This window comes from Moschus berezovskii, chromosome 8 (genome assembly GCF_049115385.1).
Source record: "Moschus berezovskii isolate FMDL1 chromosome 8, NW_MosBer_1.0, whole genome shotgun sequence".
NCBI lineage: Eukaryota > Metazoa > Chordata > Mammalia > Artiodactyla > Moschidae > Moschus > Moschus berezovskii.
Genome location: NC_142467.1, coordinates 26,840,420 through 26,867,052, shown reverse-complemented (window position 1 = coordinate 26,867,052; position 26,633 = coordinate 26,840,420). Strand labels below are relative to the sequence as shown.

Here is a 26,633-nt window from a genome sequence, read left to right as displayed (position 1 = left end):
AGAGGAGAAATTCTGGCTTACAGGAAGATTATAAATGCTATAAAATACAATAGCTATTTTATAAAGCCTTAAGAAAATCCAAGATTCTCCCATACCCACTACCAGTGCCCACTCACCACCTCCAAAAAGAAAAAAAGGAAAAGAACACTTTCAAGAGCTTTCAAAGTAAGAACAGTACCAAGGCTAGGAATGGTTTAGCTCTGGCCTCACCCACAAGCTGCCTGCATTTAAATCCCAACTATGCAATTTACTAGATTAATCAATTTGGATAATGTACCTTTCCAAAGCGCCTAGATTTCCCTATCTGACTAATGGGGATAATAACAATACCAATTGCACGGAATTATGGACTCAACGCATGCCAAGTAGTTGAAACAGCACATAGTGCTAGCTATCAGATTAAAGTTAATACATAATGGTGTGGATAACGCACTCAGCTGGACTAAGTAAAAGTGAACAGAGTAACTTGTTCTGCATTAAATCTAACCACATTCAGTTAAACCACCACCAAATTCCATAGATTGAAATGGTTTCAAATTAATTACTGTCTCAAGAAAAATAAAAGCTTTCAGAAACAGGCCAGGTGGCTTGGTACTCGGTCACATTTTCAACACAAGGAGGTTTTCAGTGAGGCCTAGGGGCAGAACAAATTTGTTCAGTGTCTGCAGTGGAAATAAGGGATTCCTTCAGCTCAATCCAAACAGTAACCCCGTGAGTTCCCAGACTATAAACATAACGAGACAATCACACCTTTAGCTCAGAATCTCACTTTTCCCCTTGCTTCTCTGCATTTCCCACCCCTGAGGACTCAGGACAGACTGCCAGCAGACCTTCAATGCCCTTGCAGGAGGAGCTGCTGCCATCCTTTCACGATGAACTGTTGCCTTGGAGGCAGGAGCTGATGCTGATTCCTAAGCAAAATTTCCCGTGGGCAGGTGTCATAAGCAGGTTTAACACCTCTGGTTGAAGTCGGATTCACATTCACAGCAGACTCGCATTCATGAGTGCGTGTAGCAATATCTGAGAAAAGTTACAAGAAACTCTAAAAGACAATAGGAACTCAGAATGTTGTCTCCTTTAGTACTAAATGTCAGAAATTGAGATATATAGTCCAGAGGCTGCCCAGATGATCATGTGAAGAGATTTGAAGAGGGAACCAGAGTAAGTTTGCCATGAAGGTGATCAAGGTAGACTGGAAAACCAATTAAAGAGAGACTAAACTTTGAATGTTTTGTTTTTTTCCATGACAAGAGCAAGTTACTTTCAATCAGTTCAGATGATTTTCATTTTAATCTACCAGTATCATAAACTGAAAAATCACTCTGGTAACATTCATGAGACAACGGGAACTAAATGAACCATTTCAACATTTGTAATTCAGAAGGTAAGTTGGAAATGTTTTCCTTGTACCAAAAATATAGAGCAAGTATATATCATGAAAAAGTCTTTTATACAAGAGTAGTTTACTGAATTATCTACTAAGATTTTATCAGATGCTAAAAATTGTGTTAAAACAACTCTCTATAACTCTTCATATTCTATATTTTATGAATAATAGTAATAGATTCAGTTGCTTTTTTTCTGACAACCAGGTAAGGAAAATGACATAGCATAAGTTAGGGAAATACAGAGAATGAGATGGCTGGATGGCATCACCAACTCGATGGACATGAGTTTGAGTGAACTCCGGGAGTTGGTGATGGACAGGGAAGCCTCGCGTGCTGTGATTCATGGGGTCGCAGAGTCGGACACGACTGAGCGACTGAACTGAACTGAATATTTTAAATGTTTTTCTGTGGTCAATTAATCTTAGAGAGAGAGAGGATATGGCTATTTTAACAACAGTGATGTCTAAAATTGCAAACTCTGATGGTGCAATTATAACAAACATTTTGCAAGAAGCTAAACAAACATTTAATTTGTAACATTTCAGGAACAAACCATAAATAGGATAGGAGAACATGAAAATTCTGTTGTTCTGTACTCAAGAGTTTAATTAGCAGACTTCCTGGCAAACACCTTACAAATATTACCCCTGCCCATTTAAAGTTGCATATAATAAAAGCTAGATATGACAAACCCACAGCAAACATTATCCTCAATGGTGAAAAACTGAAAGCATTTCCCCTAAAGTCAGGAACAAGACAAGGGTGCCCACTCTCACCACTACTATTCAACATAGTTCTGGAAGTTTTGGCCACAGAGCAGAAAAAGACATAAAAGGAATACAAATTGGAAAAGAAGAAGTAAAACTTTCACTGTTCGCTGATGACATGATCCTCTACACAGAAAACCCTAGAGACTCTACCAGAAAACTACTAGAGCTAATCAATGATTACAGTAACGTTGCAGGATATAAAATCAACACACAGAAATCCCTTGCATTCCTATACACTAATAATGAGAAAATAGAAAGAGAAATTAAGGAAACTATTCCACTCACTGTTGCAATGAAAAGAATTAAATACTTAGGAATATATCTACCTAAAGAAACAAAAGACTTGTACATAGAAAACTATAAAACACTACTGAAAGCAACCAAAGAGGACACTAATAGATGGAGAAATATACCATGCTCATGGATTGGAAGAATAAATATTGTAAAAATGAGTATACTACCCAAAGTAACTTATACATTCAATGCAATCCCTATCAAGCTACCAAAGATATTTTTCACAGAACTAGAACAAATAATCTCACAATTTGTATGGAAATACAAAAAACCTCGAATAGCCAAAGCAATCTTGAGGAAGAAAAATGGAACTGGGGGAATTAACCTGCCGGACTTCAGGCTCTACTACAAAGCCACAGTCATCAAGACAGTATGGTACTGGCATAAAGACAGAAATATAGATCAATGGAACAAAATAGAAAGCCCAGAGATAAATCCACGCACCTATGGACACCTCATCTTTGACAAAGGAGGCAAGAATATAAAATGGAGAAAAGACAGTCTCTTTAACAAGTGGTACTGGGAAAACTGGTCAGCCACTTGTAAAAGAATGAAACTAGAACACTTCCTAACACCATACACCAAAATAAACTCAAAATGGATTAGAGAGCTAAATGTAAGACCAGAAACTATAAAACTCCTAGAGGAGAACGTAGGCAAAACACTCTCCGACATAAATCACAGCAGGATCCTCCATGACCCACCTCCCAGAATATTGGAAATAAAAGCAAAAATAAACAAATGGGACCTAATTAAAATCAAAAGCTTCTGCACAGCAAAGGAAACTATAAGTAAGGTGAAAAGACAGCCTTCAGAATGGGAGAAAATAATAGCAAATGAAGCAACTGATAAAGGATTAATCTCCAAAATATACAAGCAGCTCCTGCAGCTCAATTCCAGAAAAATAAATGACCCAATCAAAAAATGGGCCAAAGAACTAAACAGACATTTCTCCAAAGAAGACATACAGATGGCTAACAAACACATGAAAAAATGCTCAACATCCCTCATAATCAGAGAGATGCAAATCAAAACCACAATGAGATACCATTTCACACCAGTCAGAATGGCTGCTATCCAAAAGTCTACATGCAATAAATGCTGGAGAGGATGTGGAGAGAAAGGAACCCTCTTACACTGTTGGTGGGAATGCAAACTAGTACAGCCACTATGGAGAACAGTGTGGAGATTCCTCAAAAAACTGGAAATAGAACTGCCATATGATCCAGCAATCGCACTCCTGGGCATACACACCGAGGAAACCAGAATTGAAAGAGACACATGTACTCCAATGTTCATTGCAGCACTGTTTATAATAGCCAGGACATGGAAGCAACCTAGATGTCCATCTGCAGACGAATGGATAAGAAAGCTTTGGTACATATACACAATGGAGTATTATTCAGCCATTAAAAAGAATACATTTGAATCAGTTCTAATGAGGTGGATGAAACTGGAGCCTATTATACAGAGTGAAGTAAGCCAGAAAGAAAAACACCAATACAGCATACTAACGCATATATATGGAATTTAGAAAGATGCAAATGATAACCCTGTATACGAGACAGCAAAAGAGACACAGATGTATAGATCAGTCTTTGGGACTCTGTGGGAAAGGGTGAGGGTGGGATGATTTGGGAGAATGGCATTGAAACACGTATGTTGTCATATGTGAAATGAATCACTAGTTCAGGGTCAATGCATGTTATAGGATGCTCGGGGCTGGCATGCGGGGATGACCCAGAGGGAGGATAAAGGGAGGAGGGAGGTGGGAGGGGGGTTCAGGAGGGGGAACTTATGTAAACCCGGGGTGAATTCATGTCAATGTATGGCAAAACCAACCAATATAATATTGTAAAATAATTTGCCTCCAATAAAAAATAAATTAATTACAAAAAAAATAAAGTTGCATATAAAAGGGGTTTGCTGTGACTACAGAGGAAAGAATGGGCCACTGCGATTACAGGAAATGATTCCTCTGCTGTCCAAGTCGGTGAGGGATTTCTTAACCTGTAGAGAGATACAGTACTCTCTGCACCAGTGGGATCATGCTCAGAAGACATAATTCACATTTAAGTACACAACAGCTGAACACAGTGAGCTGGGTCCTTTGGACATTCTCAGTACCACTCAGTGCAGTTTAATTACCATGTGAAAACAACCACTATCTCTCTCCCATCTATTCTGTTCAATAGTCTCTGTTTTCTATAAATCAATTGTCTGTGTCTATTCATCCAATATAGTTGTTTTTGTTTGTTTTAAATCAATGTGCTATGAAATAAACTTAAATCAGGTATAATACTAACTCTCAAGTTATATAGGAGAAAAGTAGACGAAAACCCTTTTATGTTAAATATATGAGTCTCTATGATTATAATATATACTTATCAAGGTGGGAGATAAGGACAGTGTAGTCACTTCTGGCTTTAGTGATAAAAAAACAGGAATTCTAGGAATCACTTTATAGACAAGGCAGTAAAGGAGTTGAATCTAAAGAAGACTGGTAGATGGTCAATAGAAGAACCAAAAAGTGTATGTGACTAATCACAGAAGCATCCAACAGCCAGGTAAAGTTGAGCAAAAGCAAGAAATCCAGGTCAATGAGGTCTTGGGTGCTGAAAGAGAGGGAGTAGCTTAGAGGAAAGAGAATCTTTTGCAGCTTCTTTTATATTAGAGAACAATTTCTACCTTGTTAGTCATCTATTCCATACCTCAGAGAATCTGGAATTAAGATTCAGATCACATCCTTTAAAGCAAATAAGCAAGCAATATGCATTACTATTAATATAAATGAGGTAAATGACCAAATAATTACTGTATTATTTTTCAGTATAGATAAGTCATTTATACATAATGCTAAGTGCCTTTTTGTTTTTAAAAATTAAAAATTAACATTTTTTAAAAAACACACACAACTATGTGTGAAAGCTCACTTCTAATAAACAACTTAAAGGAAAGTAGTAATTTTCCATACAGGATTACTTTTTTTTTTTAAAGATGATTAGAAGCAATATATGAAAGCCTAGATGTAATTAACCTTATAGAGACATATATTATGGATGGGAGTGTATCTGAGAACACAACTTTTTTTTCCAGGAAAAAAACTGGATAAAGACTTTTTACTTGAATGAAGAAATAGTAAAGACATGTTAGATTCTGTGTAATTCAGGTTCTGTAACTAGCAAACATCCTGAAAATGAAAAAAAAATTTTTTACTTCTTAAATTCTGTGAGTCTAAAAAAGGTTTTTGTGTCTCAAGGAGCTCCAGGTGCCCATAAGTACCAACAAAGTCTTTACACACATTATATATAGGCTTTTTAAATAAAATAGATGATTACTCTATTTTTTTCAGCATTTGTGAATCTGGTTCACAAAGTTTAAAAAAATCCCCATTGTGTATGCAATTCATATTCTAGAAATGTGAATTTGTAACATAACATGTGCTCACATAAGCCTGTTAGGCCCATGTATTCCACATTATTATTTTGTTTAAAATGTAAAAGGCAGATGGTCATGCTTTCGGGTATTTAAAATTTTCTAACAGAGAAGAATCTAATAGTCATTTAGGGACATTAACTTTTGAAAATACTCACAGACTTTGTGACTAATGAATAATGACTACTGATGAATTGCTGCAAAGGTGGAATGAACTCCTGACTAGAATATACAAGATGGCTCTGCCTCCCTCTAGTTTAGAAACTTTTTGTGGGTCACATAATTCCTACTACGTTTCCTCATTTTTATTCACTGTTCTTTGCTCTCCTCCACCTCTACAGTTTATCACTACTTGCAGTTTCAAAAACAAAGTGCCCAGGTCATCAAGCAAAAGTGTCTTTTGCATTTTATTTATTTTTAATATCTCAGGCAGTACAAATCCAGGCTTTATAAACTGATAAGACATGTTTTTACAGTGCAGTCTGAGGATGACCTGCAATAAATGGGACTGTGGGACAATCCAGAAGTTTCTGTTTTTATCCAGGGACCCACATGATTTTTCAAACTGAAGTTTGAGAAATAACTGCCCTCCACCAAGCTCTGTGGCATACAGAAAAGGAACACATTAAGATCATATTCACATTTTCTAAGGGGTAATGAATTACTTAGAAAGATCAAAATCTATTTTTCTCAGTGATTAAATAGTAGCACTGAAACAATTACTGTTAAATTAACTTTCAAAGGAAAATTATGGCTTTTCCTTAGTATGTCTGTACATGTTAGTCACTTCAAACATGTTTGATTCCTTGCAAGCCTATAAACTGTAGCCTACCAGGCTCCTCTGTCCATGGAATTTCTCAGGCGAGAATACTGGAGTGGGTTGCCATGCCCTCCTTCAGGGGATCTTCCCAAACCCAGGGACTGAAGCTGGGTCTCCTGCATTGGCAGGCAGGTTCATTACCGCCAGTGCCACCTGGGAAGCCCTTTCCTTGGTATAGCCATCAAACAGATCAGCATGTAATAATATAGCCATGCAATACATGTATAATGGGAATTTCCTTTTGTAGTCTATAAATACACTAAGCTAGTCTTTAGCTTCGGAGAAGGCAATGGCAAGCCACTCCAGTACTCTTGCCTAGAAAATCCCATGGATGGAGGCGCCTGGTAGGCTGTAGTCCATGGGGTCGCTAAGGGTCGGACACGACTGAATGACTTCACTTTCACTTTTCTCTTTCACACATTGGAGAAGGAAATGGCAGCCCGCTCCGGTGTTCTTGCCTGGAGAATCCCAGGGATGGGGGAGCCTGGTGGGCTGCCGTCTATGGGGTCGCACAGAGTCGGTCACGATTGAAGCGACTTAGCAGCAGCAGCAGTCTTTAGCTTAACAAAAGTTCTATTAAAAATAGACTGTCTAGATATAATAAAATATTATGGTTCAAATAAAATGGCTAGCAGATGATGTAACACCAGGCTATACATGTTACATTATTATGTTTACTCTATTTAGTTTCCTATATCTTAGATACAGAGCATTGTGAAGGCAAGCAGAATTGTTTTTCTAGTGCCCAGTGAAAAACAGACCACAGAGCAGACATTCATTCAGTAAATGTCTGGTGAATGGATGAATAAATAAATGACTGAAAATCCAATATGCATGCATCCCAAAAAGAGCATACACAAACAAAAATCACTTTAGAAATTAAAAAAAGAAAACAATAAGACATATTTTACTACATGTATCTGTAAAAAGAGAAAAGGAAAATAATAGGAATGGAAAACATTTATCTTTTAAAATAACAATCATCCTGACTAATCTGATTCAATAAGCAAAGTTCCCAGAGGTTTCGATAAGCTTTTAATTTTTGCATAATACAAGGCATATTTCTATAATTGTGTAGAGTTATTATTTCTAACATATCAGTCAAAAGGGAAATTGATAGTCCAGGATGCTAATGAATGAGTTAATGTTTAAGACGGTGGTTATTTATTACTTGGGGAAAAAAATCTAGGTGAGGAAATAAAGGTCAGAAAAGCTTGAAAAGAAAAAGATTTCTGTTTAACTGTATTTACTGAACGAACTTCTAAAATTCAGAACCAATTATGAACATTGTGGTACTATCCATAATTGCATACTGAGTGTGTAAATTTAAAAATGGTAATTTTAATTTTCATTTCATCAGAATAAGGGAGAAAATGAAATTGAATACTAATGAGTATATGTGTCTTAAACACCTAAAATACTACGGGAATACTGTGCTCATTATAAGTAAGTTTAAGCAAAGTACTCAAATGCTTCATTTGGATGACTGAATATAAATAAAAGAATAAAGTGACAAGGGAAATTAATAATGCTCAAACAAAGAAAATCTGTGATATGATTACACTTCCTAGAGCCTCTTAGATTTGGTTGTTCTTTAAAAAAAGAGACATATTTTTCTCTGGAAAAATAACTTAGAAAATGAGGTGTTATTAAAGACTATAATAATTCTCTGAACTCAATAATAAAATATGTATTGAAAAGCAATAGTGAGTTTTCAGTTTTGCTCCCATCATATGCAAATGTTTCCTTATCCAATATAAGTCATTTTAATTAACTTTTACTGTTTTTATATAAGAGTTCATTATCATCTTCATAGAAAAAGCAAGAGAACTCCAGAAAAATACCCATTTCTGTTTTACTGACTACGCCAAAGCCTTTGACTGTGTGGATCATAACAAACGGTAGAATATTCTTCAAGAGGTGGAAATACCAGATGTCCTTACCTGCCTCCTGAGAAATCTGTATGCAGACCAAAAAGCAACAGTTAGAACTGGATTTGGAACAATAGACTGGTTCCAAATTGGGAAAGGAGTACATCGTGAGAAACACTGGGTTGGATGAAGCACAAGCTGGAATCAAGATTGCCAGGAGAAATATCAATAACCTCAGATATGCAGATGACACCACCCTTATGGGAGAAAACGAAGAACTAAAGAGCCTCCTGATGACAGTGAAAGAGGAAAGTGAAAAAGCTGGCTTAAAACTCAACATTCAGAAAACTAAGATCACGGCATCTGGTCCCATCACTTCATGGCAAATAGATGGGGAAACAATGGTAACAGTGACAGACTATTTTCTCGGGCTCCAAAATCACTGCAGATGGTGACTGTAGCCATGAAATTAAAAGACTCTTGCTCCTTGGAAGAAAAACTATGACCAACCTAGATAGTATATTAAAAAGCAGGGACATTACTTTGCCAACAAAGGTCCATCTAGTCAAAGCTATAGTTTTTCTAGTAGTCACGTATAGATGTGAGAGTTGGACCATAAAGAAAGCTGAGCACCAAAGAATTGATGCTTTTGAACTGTGGTGTTGGAGAAGACCCTTGAGAGTCCCTTGGACAGCAAGGAGATCCACCCAGTCCACCCTAAAGGAAATCAGTCCTGAATATTCCTTGGAAGGACTGATGCTGAAGCTGAAGCTCTAGTACTTTGGTTACGTGATGTGAAGAACTGACTCATTGAAAAAACCCTAATGCTGGGAAAGATTGAAGGCGGGAGAAGAGGACGATAGAGGATGAAATGGTTGGAAGACATTACCAACTTGAATGACAAGAGTTTGAGCAAGTTTCGGGCTTGGTGAAGGATAGGGAAGCCTGGCGTGCTGCAGTCCCTGGGGTCACAAAGAGTCGGACACAACTGAATGACTGAACTAAACTGAACTGATCATCTTCACAACAAAAGCAAAATAATAATAATAACTATAGTTATAATTGCAATAGACTGCCCTTATAAGTAAAAGAAGTATTTAATTATTCTACTTAAATTGATGAAGTTATGTTTAATCTAAGTTTCAACTCTTTGCTCTCTTTCACTGAGGTTATTTCTACCTATAATCAGTGGGGAAAGAAAGCTTAAAATTCATATTCTGAAGGACAGAATGAGTAGTGTTAAGTAGGCAACAAACTGTGATAAAGTGAGGTGAAAAATCAGGACCTAAAACAATCATAAAGTGTTCCTCAGAGAAAAACAAACTGCAAAAGTATGTTATTTATGGTTTATTGAAACAGGCAATCATTGATGCTCTGAAACATAACCCGCCAAAGAGAAACTCTGATGCAAACTTGTGACATCGTGTCAATCACTCTGCAATTTCTGCTATGAATCTTAATTTCTAAGGTTTTATCATGACCTCAATTCTGTAAATGCATTTCATAAGGTCAACTTAAAAAATGGTCTCTGGAATGATTTTTAGCAAATAGAATATAGGCGTTTTTGTTGTTATGTACTTATTTGAAACTTAATTAATTGGAACTTCATTAGTCTACGATCAAAATTGTACAGAGGTGCCATTTCCACTATCTGGAATTTTCTCCACCCACATGGCAATATATTAGAAAAATTAATTCTGCAAATGCATGCAAATTAAATTCCTGAAACCAAACAAGAATATCAGATAATCACATGGAGCCATATAGATAAAAGAAATGTATACAGAATGCGTAAAATTCATAAGAAATCTGAAGAAAGATGTATCTGAAGGAGACTTTGGCCCTGTTTTGAAAGTATAGAAATCTTATCACTTGGCTGTAAATTAATCTCCCTTTCTATTAACTCCCTGTAAAGCAAACTCTTATCTTTTGCCACCTAATAATGTTACATCATACATCCCCATCTTAAAAATTACCTCCAACTCAAAATGTGTGGTCAAAACATAGAAGAGATCGGCTATCTAAACAAATCAAAATTCTTTAATGACTCCCTATCCCAATTCTGTGGTGCACTGACCCACACCTTCCTTCCCCCAGCAACCTAAACACAGGTCATGATTTGCTATATGGCACTGCCCAGATTCTCATGTGGCATCTTGGATCATCCTGTTTCCCTGGTATCTAGTCTTTACTGAAAGCCATCTTCCAAGGCCTGTCTCAGAGGCTATATTCTCATGAGCCTTTCTCATGATAATTAATAACTTCTTCCTCTGACCTCAGTGTGCACTGGATTTCCCCTCTTTTTAGCACACCTCAATGAATTGTTGAATATTATTAACATGTGCCACACCAACAGAGCTACAAGCTTTCACAGAAATCATGGTTTGAGCACCTTTTCTGCCTCCAAATACGTAGTTTTCCTTTCTCACTTCAGTCAAGGGCTCAAAGGGTATTAAGCAGATGATATATAAGACACAGGCATTATGCCCATCCATCACACCTTTTGGAAATCATTTAATATCCTGGTATTGCATCATTTCCTCACATTTAAAAGCATAGCTGACTGATGATAATAAATGATAGAGTATGAATTGAAACACACCCAGTTATTGAAAGAGGGTGCTGAAGACATTTGAGATATTACACTCCATTGTATAATTTATATATACACATATGGCACCACTAATAAGACAGAGAAGGAAAAGACACCATTTTTATACTCCTGAAGTACCAAAAATTGCTGCTAAGTGTTAACACAGTACTAATGGACACATGGCATATGTAAAATCCTCTCTTTGACATGTACCTTCACAGAGTGATATTTACAACTCAAGGTCATTTTAAAATTTTTAACTCTCTTCATTCACTTTCAAATGGAATATTCCCATTTCCCACAGTTTCAGGATTTATAGTCAGTTTGGACTCTAGCTAAATCATCCTTTCTTCTGTGACCATGAAGAAAAGTCACACTTTTGACACTCACTATCTTCTTTCTGAAACGACTCTAGCCATTACTTGGCAGAAACCCTGTCCCATCCCATCTGTTACCTGAATCCATGGCCATCTGTCATTTTCTGCAGCTGTCCAGGCATTTATAAGTCCCTTCTTATTCAGACGTGCATAGTAGGGATACCACTTCTGCAGTCCAAAAAGAGCTCGGTGGGTAGATGAAGCTGTGATTTGTTGATTTGAAATGATTCCCCCTTCAATTCCCAATGGACCAGAGCATTCTAGGAACAAATTAGAGGGAAAATGTGAAGGTATCAGAAATAACATATCCAAATGTGGCTGTTAGATTTGATAGATTTTTAAAAGTGATTTCAACTTGGACCATCATGCCATTCAAGCCCCTCACGTTTCACAGGTTTGTTACAGATCACAACATGAAGTAATTCTTGCTCCTCCCACCACTCTCTTCTTACTTTGCTGTGAATGTGGCATCTGAACAGATATGTCCCTTCTGCACTGCTATTCTGTGTTATATACTGCCATCCTTTGTTGATCACATGAGCGAAGAGTATAATGTCCTTAGAAGGTCTATCTCGTATTTTATATTTCCATAAGCACACCTCACAAATCATAATTTGTCAAAAAATACCCATTGGTCCATATTTCTTGACTAGGCTACATCTAGCTTTGTATTAAAATAATTTTCATACTGACTTAGCATTTCTCACTACTATAACTTTTTCAGTTATATTTTTATAATGGATGGCAGTTATGCTTCCAAAAACAGGGTGATGTGTAAACTTGTTAAAACATTTTAAACTATTATAATAATAACTTGTGATATGCTATAAGTAACAGGAAATATGTAGACAAATTATTTTTATAGAGTAAGCAGGTAAGCACTCAGACATTATATAGAGCAGTATAAATACCACTCAGTAAATCAATATATTAAAGTATTTACATTTCTAATTTTAATTCAAAATACACAACTCTGTCAATAGGGATTCTGCACATTTATTTTAGCATTTTTTAAATTTTTTGTTTAATTTGTAAATTGGAATTCAAGATACATTTACTAATAAATACTTAAAATACTAAGATTAAAGCATAATATAGTCAAAGTAATAGGTTCTCAGATACTGAAGGTATTTAGATTTTAAAATCAGAAATAAAAGTAAATTGATGCAAAAATAATACATGTACTCAAAAATTTTTTAATTAAAAAATAAAAATAATATATATATACTATATATATAATATACATTTGAATTTCTTATTTACTAAAAATTCAACACAGTATACTTATTCTTAATTCAGTTTTGAAAATTCAGAATAAGTAATATTATAATGAAAAGAAATACCTAGTTTTCTTAATTTCAATAACATATATTATACTCAACTTATTCAGAAATTAGGTTTGTATAATAAATATGATAATTCTATTATAAAATGTACTATAATGATATACTAGAATTCTTGAAAATATGAAAGGAATATACTGCTATTATTTAACCTTAGTGCATATAAGTTAACTTAGTCATTGCTACCAAGGATATTTTAGATTTTAATTACTACTGAAGTCTAACAATTGTTAGTGATTATATGCTTACATTCAGATTGAGGATGCAAATATGAAAGGAAGAATTCTGCCACTGGACTATAATATTTTAAAAAGTTATAAGGATGATTCTCACTGGTATCCATTTATTTTCACTAAGCATAAATGTTTCTTTTTTCTATTCCAAGCACAGATAATACGGAGTTCAAAGGACATTACTTAGAAACATTTTCCCAATGAATTTAAAACCTTTAAACACTTTTTATAAAAACAAAACTTGTGGATAAGTAATCATCTTTAATCAGTTGTTATTAGTATATATGACATTAATATAGCAAAAATTGCATCTTTGTGATTGATAGCTGACAAATTATTCACTTGCTGAGTTAAATTTAGACAGTTTAGATATTTTTTAAAGCACTGTATTTAGAACTCTAGCACTTTATAAAGGTGCACTATATCACTTTGAAGTCATTTAATTAAGAAGCCATTAATTTTTAGAATCGCACCATTAGGAGTCACGGATAATAATCTGATTTTCACATTCCTAAAAAAATTAACATTGAAAACTCAAATATTGAGTCTTTGGATTCTTGCTCTGCTTTGCATTTCAAACTCCAAGATCTTTACAGATTTCATAAAAGCACTAAGTAACTTTCATGGTGACACTTTGATTTTAAGCAACTGCAGAAGGCTGGGTTTTTAAGAATGCTGCCATTAAAAACAGTCTCAAGGATGCTTGTCCTTGATTTGTACAATGTTTGGATGGAAAAGTACAGCAGGCAGAGAGGCCATTTACTGTAGGCCAGTCAGTGGAATGGCAGAGCCAGAGTCAGCTTTGATTAATTAAACTGCAAGATAGCCTTCGAAAGAACTCTGTACAATTTAGTTGTTTCCTTCTAAAGACCTTATGCTGAATTGGATATCCTCACCGAATCTGTAACCACTTAAAAAAATCAGAACTCAAACCACACTATTCAGCATGTCCCCTTACTAGCAACCATATCAGCCAACAACGGCTATGAACTGCCACTTTATCATACAGGCCAAACACCAGCGAGCAATTTAAAAAGATATTTGCATTTATGTACTCTGCCATAGGCTCTCGATTTTGTCATGTCCTCAACAGTCACACATTCAAACAGAATAGAATTAAAAATATATACGTTGACATACTGTATATATATAGTATTTCACAGCTTACAAAATACTTTCTCCTGAGCTATTTCAGTGCTGTGAGGTCAAAACTGATGAATTTTTCTTTTCTCAGTCCTCAAGTCCACAAGTTCCTTTAGAATGAAATTTTGCAACATTTACTTACATACTATATGTGGCCCGTGACTCAGGGTGGCGGGGGAGGTTCTTGAGCAAAACATGAGTGTGTGAAGTATCAGCTTAATTCCTTAAAAATGGAATGGTTTTCAGTTTTTCTCATTTCAAAAACTGTGGTTATGGTGACACTGAATCTACCAGCTGTGAGGTAATGAAAGATAAACGGTGTGTTCCCTTTGTAACCATAAATTGTTAATAATGAGCTTGGCTCTACAAGTCACTTGCACGTCTCTCCTTAGAGACGAGGCCATCCCGGCCTTTTAGCTCCTGTCGAGCAGACACCGAATATTACGCTGCTGCATTCTTAGATGCTCATAGTAGCTTGGCTTGTACACAAGGGGCGCTCAGGAAATATTGCTGAATACTGGTACTGGGTGCTTTTATTCCTAGACAGTAACGTAATAAGCAAATCTCAGTCTTATGCTTTAGTTCACACTGGAAAGTTGTCACAACAGCAGCTTTTGCTTCACTAATCATTTGGACCACAATCAAATGGATGACATCATAATAAAAGGTTCAAAATCCAATTTCCTTTTGCCTGTGCCATCCACTTCCCCAATGTCCTATTAAATACAACAGTTATAAAAACTAATGAAGGAGTTGCAATTCAGAATGCAAACAATTATACACCTAAGATTAAGCGACCTTAAGCAGTGAACAATAGATGCTTAACAGAAAGATAACATGGATATATATGCTATCACCATCCATAAATAAGGGAAGGACGTGAAATCATGCTTGATGAAAAACAATATTAGATGAGCATTTTGAAGTTTGAAAAGTACATCCACATGTTTTTCCTCACATAATCAACATAACAGTTCAAGGAAAAAAGGTTATCACATGCATTTCATAAATGAGGAAACGAGTGAGGAGGGAAGGTAAACTCATAAAAGGTAAGTCTGGAATTTAAGCCAAATGTTCCTGCAGAAGCAGAAAATAATATCAGCTGATAAAGTGAAGAGTTCAGTAATTCTTTAAAAGCTGACACTGAATTGTTTTTCTTCGGTTGTGATTTTACATGGGGATGTGTGCACATATATTAGGAATAGAGGATAGGAGAACTGACATGAAGGAATCATGTAGAGAATTACTAGTGGTAGTCAGGATATGATAGAGCTTTCCCAAACTGGGGAACATTAAAGCAGTAGGCAACAGTCTGTGGCAGTGGGTCACAGAAGTAAATACTGAGGCGTTATGGTGGTCTGTGTCCCTTTACAGGTGTTAAGAAACACTGACCCTCTACCATTATTGATCTATAGATTGCTTACCTAATTTGGATAGGCTTACTCAGTCCTGACTAATTCACTGACCTCTTATTATGTGCCCATTTACCCAGCAATATATCTATCTATTCATCCATCCATCCATTCTCCATTCATTAAATTCAATTTTGAAAACTGCATATTAATTAAAGCCTTTCTATATACAGGCAGTTTTCGAGGCAGTGGAGATAGAAGGATGAACAAGGCGGAAAAAGCCTCAGCTCTTGAGGTTCCTATTCGAGTGGAGAGACAAACTCTAAACAAACACTTAAATAAACAAGGAAATACTGTAAAGTGGTAAGTGAAGAAAAAAAAAGGTGAACCAGGTGGAGGTGTGAGATGATCAAAGACAGGCTTTCTGAGAGATGACATAAATCTGATCTCTAAGTGAGAAGCAGGAATTGGCGACCGCACTAGATTTACTGTACTGGTTTTCTGAAGGAGCTTTCAGTCCAGTGGGAGAGACACATATAGAAACAAACAAACAAACAGAAATCAATATAGCATGGCAGATGCTGTGATGTTGGATGTACAGGGTTCCCTGGGAGAATGGGAGAGGGAATTATAATCCTGCCTGGGCTTCATGGAATGGAGTAGGGATTAACATAGTGAAGAAGAAAAGAAGGGCAGACAGAGAAACAGGAAACAACCTGGTATGACTAGGGACGTGAAGGCAGATCAGTATTATTAGAGCAAGATGGGCTGGTGAGAGGTTAAAGGATGGGGTGAAGAAGCAGAGGCAGATTATTTTTCTGGAGATCTTGCTGAGAAAAACAGATTCTATTAGTGATGGGGATTTTGAAGGATTTTAACTATGGTGATACTGTCACTTAGCATAAATTATTTAAGAGGGGTCAAAACTATGGCCAAGTAGCAAACTACTACTACGGTCCAGGTGAAAAATGATGCAGGTCTGAAAGAGCAATGGAAAAGAAGAAGAGTTCAAAGCGTATTCAGAAATCAAAATCGAGCAACAGTATTTACAGTGTTAGTCATTCAGTCATGTCCAAATCTTTGCAGCCCCATGGACTATAGCCTGCCAAGATCCTCTGTCCATGGGATTTCCCAGGCAAGAATATGGAGTGAGTATCCATTCCCCTTTCCAGGGGATCTTCCTGACCTGGGATCGAACCTGGGTCTCCTGCACTGCAGGCAGATTCTTGACTGTCTAATTAGATGTAGAATGGAGGGGAAAAATGGAATTATCTTCGAGGGTGACAGACAATAAGTAGCAGATAGCAGTTCCCAGTTGAGGGATTGGCTATATCTCACAAATAACACCTTTAAATCTAATTCCTTCCTTAAAATGTTATCAAAAATTATTCTTGCTGCTGGACTGCATTTGAGAAGATCTGTCTTAAAATCCCACTTGCTATTACTATGCAAAACACCACAGACTACATTCACATGAACCAGGCTCCAGGGACAGTTTTGAAAGTTGAAAACAGTTTCTATGCTGAGGCCACACCCAAAACTTCCCTGCCTCACAGCTCATCCATGCATGTATACCTGCTGTTCCACAAAACAGGGAGCCCCTCATAGACCAGAGTTATATCTCATATGGTATCCAGCAGCAAGCCTCATTGTCAGCAGAAAATTGATCTCAAAATAAATATATAAGGCAAATAAACAGTAATAATTACAGCCAATATTATAACATTTTATTTATATAATTTACTTTTAAATTAGACTTCCCTGGTGGCTCAGATGGTAAAGCGTCTGCCTACAATGCCGGAGACCTGGGTTTGATCCCTGGGTCGGGAAGATCTCCTGGAGAAGGAAATGGCAACCCACTCCAGTACTCTTGCCTGGAAAATCCCATTAATGGAGGAGCCTGGTAGGCTGAAGTCCATGGGGTCGCAAAGAGTCAGACACGACTGAGCGACTTCACTTCACTTTTAAATTAAGAACAATTATTTCACCTAGTCTCTCAAGAGTACACCCATATTGAGGCCTTTAGAAGTTGTTTAAACATTAAGCAAAGAGGAAGAACATCTTTTCCTTAAAAAAAAAAAAAATGGACTGACAATCAAGTAGGTTACTTCTGTTTCTCAACTTGTGGCCACCCAACAACCAGGTATCTCTGAAACTGTCTACTGTTATGCCTTGAGTAGGGTTTTCCCAGGTGGCTCAGTGGTAAAGAACCCACCTGTCAATGAAAAAGATTCAGGAGATGCAGGTTCAATCCCTGGGTCAGAAAGATCCCCTCGAGTAGGAAATACCAACCCACTTCAGCATTCTTGCCTGGAAAATTCCATAGAGGGAACAGCCTGGTGGACTGCAGTCCACAGGGTCACACAGAGTCAGACACGACTGAGCACACACGCATACACACCTACAGTGTGCCAAGTGGCAACTTGATCATTGCCGAATATAGCGGTAGAACATGGTGGTCTGTTTGTGACCATCAGACCTGTTGGAAGGACTGATGCTAAAGCTGAAACTCCAATACTTTGGCCACCTCATGCGACGAGTTGACTCACTGGAAAAGAGTCTGATGCTAGGAGGGATTGGGGGTGGGAGGAGACGGGGACGACAGAGAATGAGATGGCTGGATGGCATCACCGACTCGATGGATATGTGTTTGAGTGAACTCCGAGAATTGGTGATGGACAGGGAGGCCTGGCGTGCTGTGATTCATGGGGTCGCAAAGAGTCGGACGCGACTGAGCGACTGAACTGAACTGAACTGTGTATCTTTGGTACGGTTGTTTACTTTTGTCAGATTCAACAATAATCCTAAATTAATGAGTCTGATCAATATCAATGACCAGGGGCTTTTAGGTGGCGTTCACATAGTCAGTTAAATAATCAGTTTGCCTGAATGGTCTGAGGGGACTGGAAATGCCTCCTGCCCCAAGATCCTGCCATTCAGATGGACAGGGGGAGTGAGCGATGTCGCCTGGCAGGGGGTGCACAAGCAGCTGGCCCAGCCAGGGCAAGCATCAGGCGTTCTCCCCAGAGCCACTTTTCCACCTTTGCCAAGTCCATGCACAAATAAAACCGCTTCAACGTGAAGTCTTTCTTACTCTGCAAACTCATTCTCTGGAGTGTGGCAAAGAATGGCATCTGCATTTTATTGATCTTGCAGCTGACAGGGAAGTCGTACCTCAAGATGTCTCACATCTTGTTCCTGAGTGTGCTGATTAAACCTTTCAAATAAGGGGGATGCTTGGCTGCATCCATAACAGGAACGTACTGCTTTCATTTGCTCTATCTCAATATCCAGACATCTTCAGAATGAAAGGATTTCAAATTAAAGCTATGTTAGAAACAAATCTTTAAACATCTCCAGTCCCCTCCTTCTCTGAGCATCTCATCTTATAGGAGTGTGGATCCTCTGCTGTGCTTAGCATAGCACGATAATTGTGCTGAACAAGAGCGCTGGCGAAGGAATTACTGATGACCTCCAATACTGTGGAAACAGATGCTGATTCAAGCGGAAACTTCCCTCTGCGCCACTTGGACCACAGCCTTTCTTTTATTCCTAGGGTTTGTTCTATTTTGAGAGTTGTCTTGAGACTAGGTTCTAAATTGGTGAGGGAGAGATCAAGGCCACTATTTCTCACTTAGTGGCTCAGGGGTTGAAATGACCCCTTAAAATTTTTGCTTGTGAGTTTTCTGACATTGAAAATAACAGAGTATAGTTCTTAATAGAAATGGGAAATTCTTTAGTGGCCACGTATCACAGAATCAGTCTTCAAGACTGAAGAAAATTAGCATTTGCCAAGAGTAAGCAGCCCATCCAATGGAAAGAAGTAGAGTTTTCTCCAAGGTGCACACGCATTTTATGTGAATTCCAAATAAGCTTAACTTATTTGGAATTTAAGTTAAATTTAAATTTAAGCCCCCTCCATCCCTACCCAGCCCTCCCACACACTTGCTGTTTTTTCTCAGCTTATCATTTTTCAGGGGTTGGTGTCAGAAGAAAGTGGACAAGGGACTGCAACCTCATAGAGGTAGAAGAAAAGTTGCTCTCAGAAATAGGGTTTGGATGCACTAGCTTGGAGGTAGGAGAGCAGGGAGATGGGGAAGGGGCTCCCTGGATGTGGTGAGAGAATGTGAAGGTAGACACACACAATACAGCCCTCCCATCACTCACAAATCACCTCAGAGCACCCGTAGGGATCAGCCAGCCTCGCCTCATTGCACTGAGAGTGATCATCATAAAAAGACTTAGAGTGAAAAATCTCATTTGGGGATGTTTGCTTCTCTTCACACTTAAGAGAATGCTTCAGGACATAGATTTCACATATGGCCACAGTAACCTTGCTTAGGGAAGCTAGTACTTGCAAAAATCAAAATCGTTTCTCCAGATTAGTTAAGCTTATTTGGAATTCACATAAAATGCATGTGTACCTTGGAGAAAACTCTGCTTCTTCGCATTGGATGGGCTACTTACTCTTGATAAATGCTAATTTTCTTCAGTCTTGAAGACTGATTCTGTGATACATGGCCACTAAAGAATTTCCCCTTTCTGATAAGAACTATACTCTATTATTTTCAGTATTGGAAAGCTCAGAGGTACCTGAGATAAATGATGAGGAACAACTATTTATGCATATTTTTTCCTCTTGGACAATAAACTTCTTAACGGTAGAAACCATGCCTTTTGCATTATGTATGTTTTCAAAGCACTTAGCACAATGCCTTACAATTGGCAGCTCTCAATGCTATGGGTTATCATAAATTAAAACTAATCACTGCTGTTTTGGAATTACTTTTCTTCCTTTCTTGAAACTAATCTTGCAAACATAGATATTATTACTCTAAGGATTCTACATACTAGGTGGGCGTTAAAATCAGAAATACTTTTGGTATGCTGAACCACTTGAAATACATAAGAATTAGCTCTAGGAGGTAGGGGAAATATGTTTGGAATGAAAATCAGCCTTCATAAAGTTACAAATTCAATTATCAGCCATCTAGCTATTTTCCTATAAAATATGGTTATGCTTTTCTTCACATTGTATTATCTCAAATCAATTATGATGTAATCTCAGTTAAATTAATTGTTTTAAATTCAGGAAAAATTAAACTCATGAATAAGCTAAATTAGAATAGGAAATTGTCCATTAATATTTCCCCAAGCTAATTTTTTTAGCATATTGATGCAGAATGATGCTGTTATTTAAATAGCAGGGTCTACAGACTCTAGTATTCAAAAGCCAAAATTTGTATTGAGATGATTTACCGAAGTCAATTAAATCTAATATTATCATCCTATCACAGTTAACAGCATCGCCATAGGACAATCAAAGAGCACATTTTAGTTTGTGTAAGATGTATTCTCTCAGAAGAGAAAAGCACACGTGCTTTTCAAGCATTGAATGCACTTTTGCAGCGAGGCAAGATTTTAGTAACTTGTACTCAGGCTTCCACTTACACTGCACAATTTGTCTTCTACCGACTATGAAGATAACATCATGGCTTGATGAAATATTTGTCTGTAGACTCAAACACCTGCAATTCAAAAACCTGCAGGTATACCTATTCTCACCTTCTGAAAAAACATACCTGCACAGGAAGAGCTACTGCTACTGCTGCTAAGTCACTTCAGTCGTGTCCGACTCTGTGCGACCCCATAGAGGGCAGCCCACCAGCTCCCCCATCCCTGGGATTCTCCAGGCAAGAACACTGGAGTGGGTTGCCATTTCCTTCTCCAATGTGTGAAAGTGAAAAGCTAAAAAGGGTATAATGGTAAGGTAAACGCTAAAGGTGGGATTCAGTTGCTTCAGGAAACAGGAGTCGAATACTAAATGTAAATATTCAAGCACTGCCATGCAAAAGACACTTTCCCACACTTATAAGTTATTTACATCTTTTAAGTGTCTTTGGTAAATGTCTATCATGGTAAGTACTGCATGGAATTGCCTCTGATGTTTGGTTATAAAGCAATATGACTGGCATGTCAAACACAGATTTTTATTTGAGAGATAAATCACTGTCCCAAATCCAATTATCAGCTATCTGGGCATTTTTTCTGTACAATGCAGCTTTTCTTTTCTTCATGCTGGATGTTATCTCAGGTCAAGTATGAAGTCTCAGTGTTACAGAGGTCAAAAGAAACTAAGCTGGAAAAGAACAAACAGGAAGCTACTGCAGATGGCAGGTACAGCACAACAAGACCTCTCTAAGGCTAGCATTCCTTGAGAAGTTGGTGGAACAAAGGCTCGAGGTAAAAAGGAGCCTGGAAATACCCAGTAGCTGATCTGATTACTTGAATTCTAGAGATATCTATTGATACATGTATATTAACTTTTAATATATCTATATAAATAGATATGCTCATATATATAAATGGATAATTCTTATATAGTCAGAGAGGTATGAGAGTGGAAAAGGGAACTAAAAGTTCTCACAAGTAATTTTTAAGTCTGCTCTCCACATCACAGCATCAGCTTTGTTGTTTTTCCCCTTTCCAAACTAAATCAAAGAGTAAGTCTTGGACTTCTATTGTAGTCCCAAGGTTAAAGAATCCACCTGCCAAAGCAGGGGACACAGGTTTGATCCCTGGTCTGCAAGGATTCTACATGCCATGGGGCAACTAAGCCCATGCACCACAACTCCTGAGCCCACGTGCAACAACTACGGAAGCCCAAGTGCCCTAGAGCCTGTGCTTCACAAGAGAAGCCACTATAATGAGAAGCTTGTGCACCCTAACTAGAATGTAGCCCCGGGGCAAGGCAAGTAGAGAAAGCCCACACAGCAACAAAGAACTGCTGCTACTGCTGCTAAGTCACTTCAGTCGTGTCCGACTGTGTGCGACCCCATAGACGGAAGCCCACCAGGCTCCCCCTTCCCTGGGATTCTCCAGGCAAGAACACTGGAGTGGGTTGCCATTTCCTTCTCCAATGTATGAAAGTGAAGTTGCTCAGTCGTGTCTGACCCTTAGCGACCCCACGGACTGCAGCCTACCAGGCTCCTCCATCCATGGGATTTTCTAGGCAAGAGTACCGGAGTGGCTTGCCATTGCCTTCTCCGAACAAAGAACTAGGGCAGTCAAAAATAAATTAATTTTTAAAAAGTTAATCTTTTGTCACTATTTCCAGGATAGAACTGAGACAAAAGATGAATTCTTGATTGATTCTAGGAACTGATTCTAGGAATCAAACATTCCTAGAGAGTATCACAAATGCTTTACATAGAGCATTTGCCATGACTTTGGAATTTCTGAAAGGGAAAAATCCAACATAGAATTTATAATAAAACAAAAGTAAACCTATGGAAACAAAGGATGAATTATGAATTTTATAGAAAGAGCATTATAGGAGAAGTTAATAGAGTATCATTTTGTTATAAATCTGTAGAAGCTAAGCCAGCTTTTCATACATTATTTCTTATCTGAGATTCATATGAGATCAGTTTTATAATGTTAGGAATATAGGTCAGCCTATTAAAATAGGAAATTTACCTTCGCTTCTTTTCAAAGCTACTAATAAAGTAGACCTTGATGTTTTGTTACGTTCAGGTTAAATGTTCATTTTTGTTAGACAGTATTTGTAGAAAAAACAACTAAATAGTGTACTGTGCTGTGTGCTGAGTTGCTCAGTCATGTCTGACTCTTTAAGACCCCATAGACTGTAGCCTGCCAGTATCTTCTGTCCATGGGGATTCTCCAGGCAAGATTACTGGAGTGGGTTGCCATGCCCTCCTCCAGGGGATCTTCCCAACCAAGGGATCAAACCCAGGTCTGTTACCTAGTAATGCACACTAGTAATATACCTAATAATGGAAAAGGTTGAAGGCAAAAGGAGAAGAGGTGGCAGAGGATGAGATGGTTAGATATCATTTCCAATTCTACGGACATGAATTTGAGCAAACTCTGGGTGACAGTGGAGGCCAGAGGAGCCTTGCATGCTGCAGTCCATGGTGTCACAAAGAGTTGAATATGACTCAACTGAACAACAACAAATAATAACACATATATTTCTGACAAGTAAGGTTTAAAAATCTTACATCTAGATTTAGATATTCAGTTGCTGGAAAAGGTACAGAATATTAGCTATGTTCAACAAAATATTCATATACTTAATGATACAGTGCTATTTTCTGGTATGTTCAAACAGAATACATGATTGTTATGTAGTGTGACCTAAATGATTAAGTAAATAGATATGCTTCTTATAAACTTCTTATAAACTTAAAAATAGATGTCAAATATAAAGTTTGAAACTTCAGATAATCCTGTGACTGCCCGTTACAAGTTTCAAATTTTGAAAAGGTAGTCAAAACTAGAATTTTATGCTTTTTCTTAAGCTTTTAATTAAAAGAGGACCTAATATTTCTCTTACTTTGGAATGAGGTAAAAGACTAGCTTCTCCAGAGGTTTTTGTCTTACCATCTTCAGTTCAGTTCAGTTCAGTTCAGTCACTCAGTCGTGTCCGACTCTCCGCGACCCCATGAATCACAGCACGCCAGGCCTCCCTGTCCATCACCAACTCCCGGAGTACACTCAAACTCATGTCCACAGAGTCGGTGATGCCATCCAGCCATCTCATTCTCTGTCGTCCCCTTCTCCTCCCGCCCCCAACATTTCCCAGCATCAGAGTCTTTTCCAGTGAGTCAACTCGTCGCATGAGGTGGCCAAAGTATTGCAGCTTCAGCTTACCATCTTACTCATGCTGAATTGCTCACCACCCTAGTTATATATTTACAAGATTAACAAGGAATCAGGTAAAGGTCAACAAATCAAAAATATAAAATAAAGCATAGCCATAAACCCAAAGCCATTAAAGCTTCTCTTGTGGCTTAAAAGGTAAAGTATCTGCCTGCAATGCCGGAGACCTGGGTTCAATCCCTGGGTCGGGAAGATCCCCTGGAGAAGGTTACAGTAACCCTTTCCAATATTCTTGCCTAGAGAATCCCATGGACTAAGGAGCCTCATGGGATCACGAAGAGTTGGACACAATTAAGTGACTAACACTTTTACTTTCATTAACCCAAAATGAAGACGGAAGAATTATTATCATTGCTAAAAATTCCGGTAAATTACACAGAAAGTGATTTTCATTCTTAGGAATTCTTCACTTAAGTAAAATGTTTCAAAAAATACTAAAAGCAGTTATTTTGCAACATAATCATTAGGACACAGCAGGATATAGCTACTATTATTAATATACAAGAATGATAAATTACACAAAATAGAAAAAGGGATATAAATTTCACCTTGTATTATTAGGAAAAATATTTCATTAGTTGAACATTTTTCTTCAATTACCCAAAACCTTTTTAGATAAATAAAAAGAAATATTATGAACTATAAATATTATGTGAACTATAAATTGCTCAGGTAGGGGTTATTACAGTATTTCCTTTGTGCCTTAGTTCTTTCAAATGTTATTTGCTCAGCTAAACCAAAACTGAAAAGATAAAATGAAAATAGAAACATTAATTTTATATTAATTGATATAAAGATCTACAGTTTCATAGGATCATACAATTTTCAAATGTAGGTAATTTATTTGGGAAATAAGGTAACAATTAAGTGTCATATACTGGTGACATAAAGTATGTAAAGTGACTTATTGAGTCTTGGCCCACTTTCTAGTATATCAGTTCATCAAGACTGTTTTCACTGTAATTTTGGTGGAGGGTATGAATGAAAATGCAGTTACAGATATCTGCATTTTTAAAAACATTTAGGTGATATTAATATATAGAAAAATCACTGCGGATGCTGATTGTAGCCATGAAATTAAAAGACGCTTAAACCTTGGAAGGAAAATTATGACCAACCTAGATAGCATATTAAAAAGCAGAGACATTACTTTGCCAACCAAGGTCCGTCTAGTCAAGGTTATGGTTTTTCCTGTGGTCATGTATGGATGTGAGAGTTGGACTGTGAAGAAAGCTGTTCGCCGAAGAATTGATGCTTTTGAACTGTGGTGTTGGAGTGGACTCCTGAGGGTCCCTTGGACTGCAAGGAGATCCAACCAGTCCATTCTAAAGGAGATCAGTCCTGGGTGTTCATTGGAAGGACTGATGCTAAAGTTGAAACTCCAATACTTTGGCCACCTCATGCGAAGAGTTGACTCACTGGCAAAGACTCTGATGCTGGGAGAGATTGGGGGCAGGAGGAGAAGGGGACGACAGAGAATGAGATGGCTGGATGGCATCACCGACTTGATGGAGGTGAGTTTGAGTGCACCAACGGGAGTTGGTGATGGACAGGGAGGCCTGGCGTGCTATGATTCATGGGGTCGCAAAGAGTAGGACACGACTGAGCGACTGAACTGAACTGAACTGAACTGAATATATAGCAAAGTATGGAAACTGTGAGTTAATCATCTGTATTATTGGGAAAAGAACATCCACCTTAGATTTGTTTCATAGACTAGAAACAATATATAGTAAACACATAGTAAATAATACGGCAATTAACATGCCCTTAATGAATAGCAGTTCTTTATACTGTAATTGTTATTTTATTGTTATAAAGCAAAAGTTAGAATTAAGTTATGGGTAGGAGAGACTGACTTCCACTGTGACTATCTGAAGACCAAAGACTGAAATAATACTGCCAGTTCAGCCAAGTTTTCCAAGTATTTACTTCTTATTCAGGAAATAAAAGAAGAGTAGAACATCTACTCCCATTTCCCACACAAAATATTCTTAATAAAAATTAAATACATACATAAGCACAATTATTAATCATGAAGAGTCACTGAAAATGATTCAAAATGTCATGCCACATGGCATTTCCTTAATATCATATTCATCATCAGATAATTCTGTCACCAAAGCATTCAAATTGTCATATAAATCTCTGCCTAGGGGAAATATACACTATAGCTTCTTATAATGAATGAAAACGAAATGGTTCCCCACAGTATATTGCCAGACTCACTGGATATAAAAATAGCTAATTAAATAATCTCTTTTTAAAATAGGTCTGTGACTGGCAGGCACTTTTTTTCATTGTGGTACAAAACAGGGATTTCTCCTAT

At 37.4% G+C, this 26,633-nt stretch overlaps 1 protein-coding gene across 2 annotated transcripts in view; it reads right to left on the bottom strand.

Moving 5' to 3' along the window:
- EDIL3 (EGF like and discoidin domains 3) overlaps positions 1-26,633 on the bottom strand; it is a 512,079-nt gene that overhangs the window by 191,671 nt on the left and 293,775 nt on the right. For both annotated transcript variants that reach the window (XM_055430480.2, XM_055430481.2), the window contains one exon: positions 11,627-11,808. In XM_055430480.2, the coding sequence (XP_055286455.1) occupies positions 11,627-11,808 (182 nt within the window). The remainder of the gene's footprint in view (positions 1-11,626; positions 11,809-26,633) is intronic.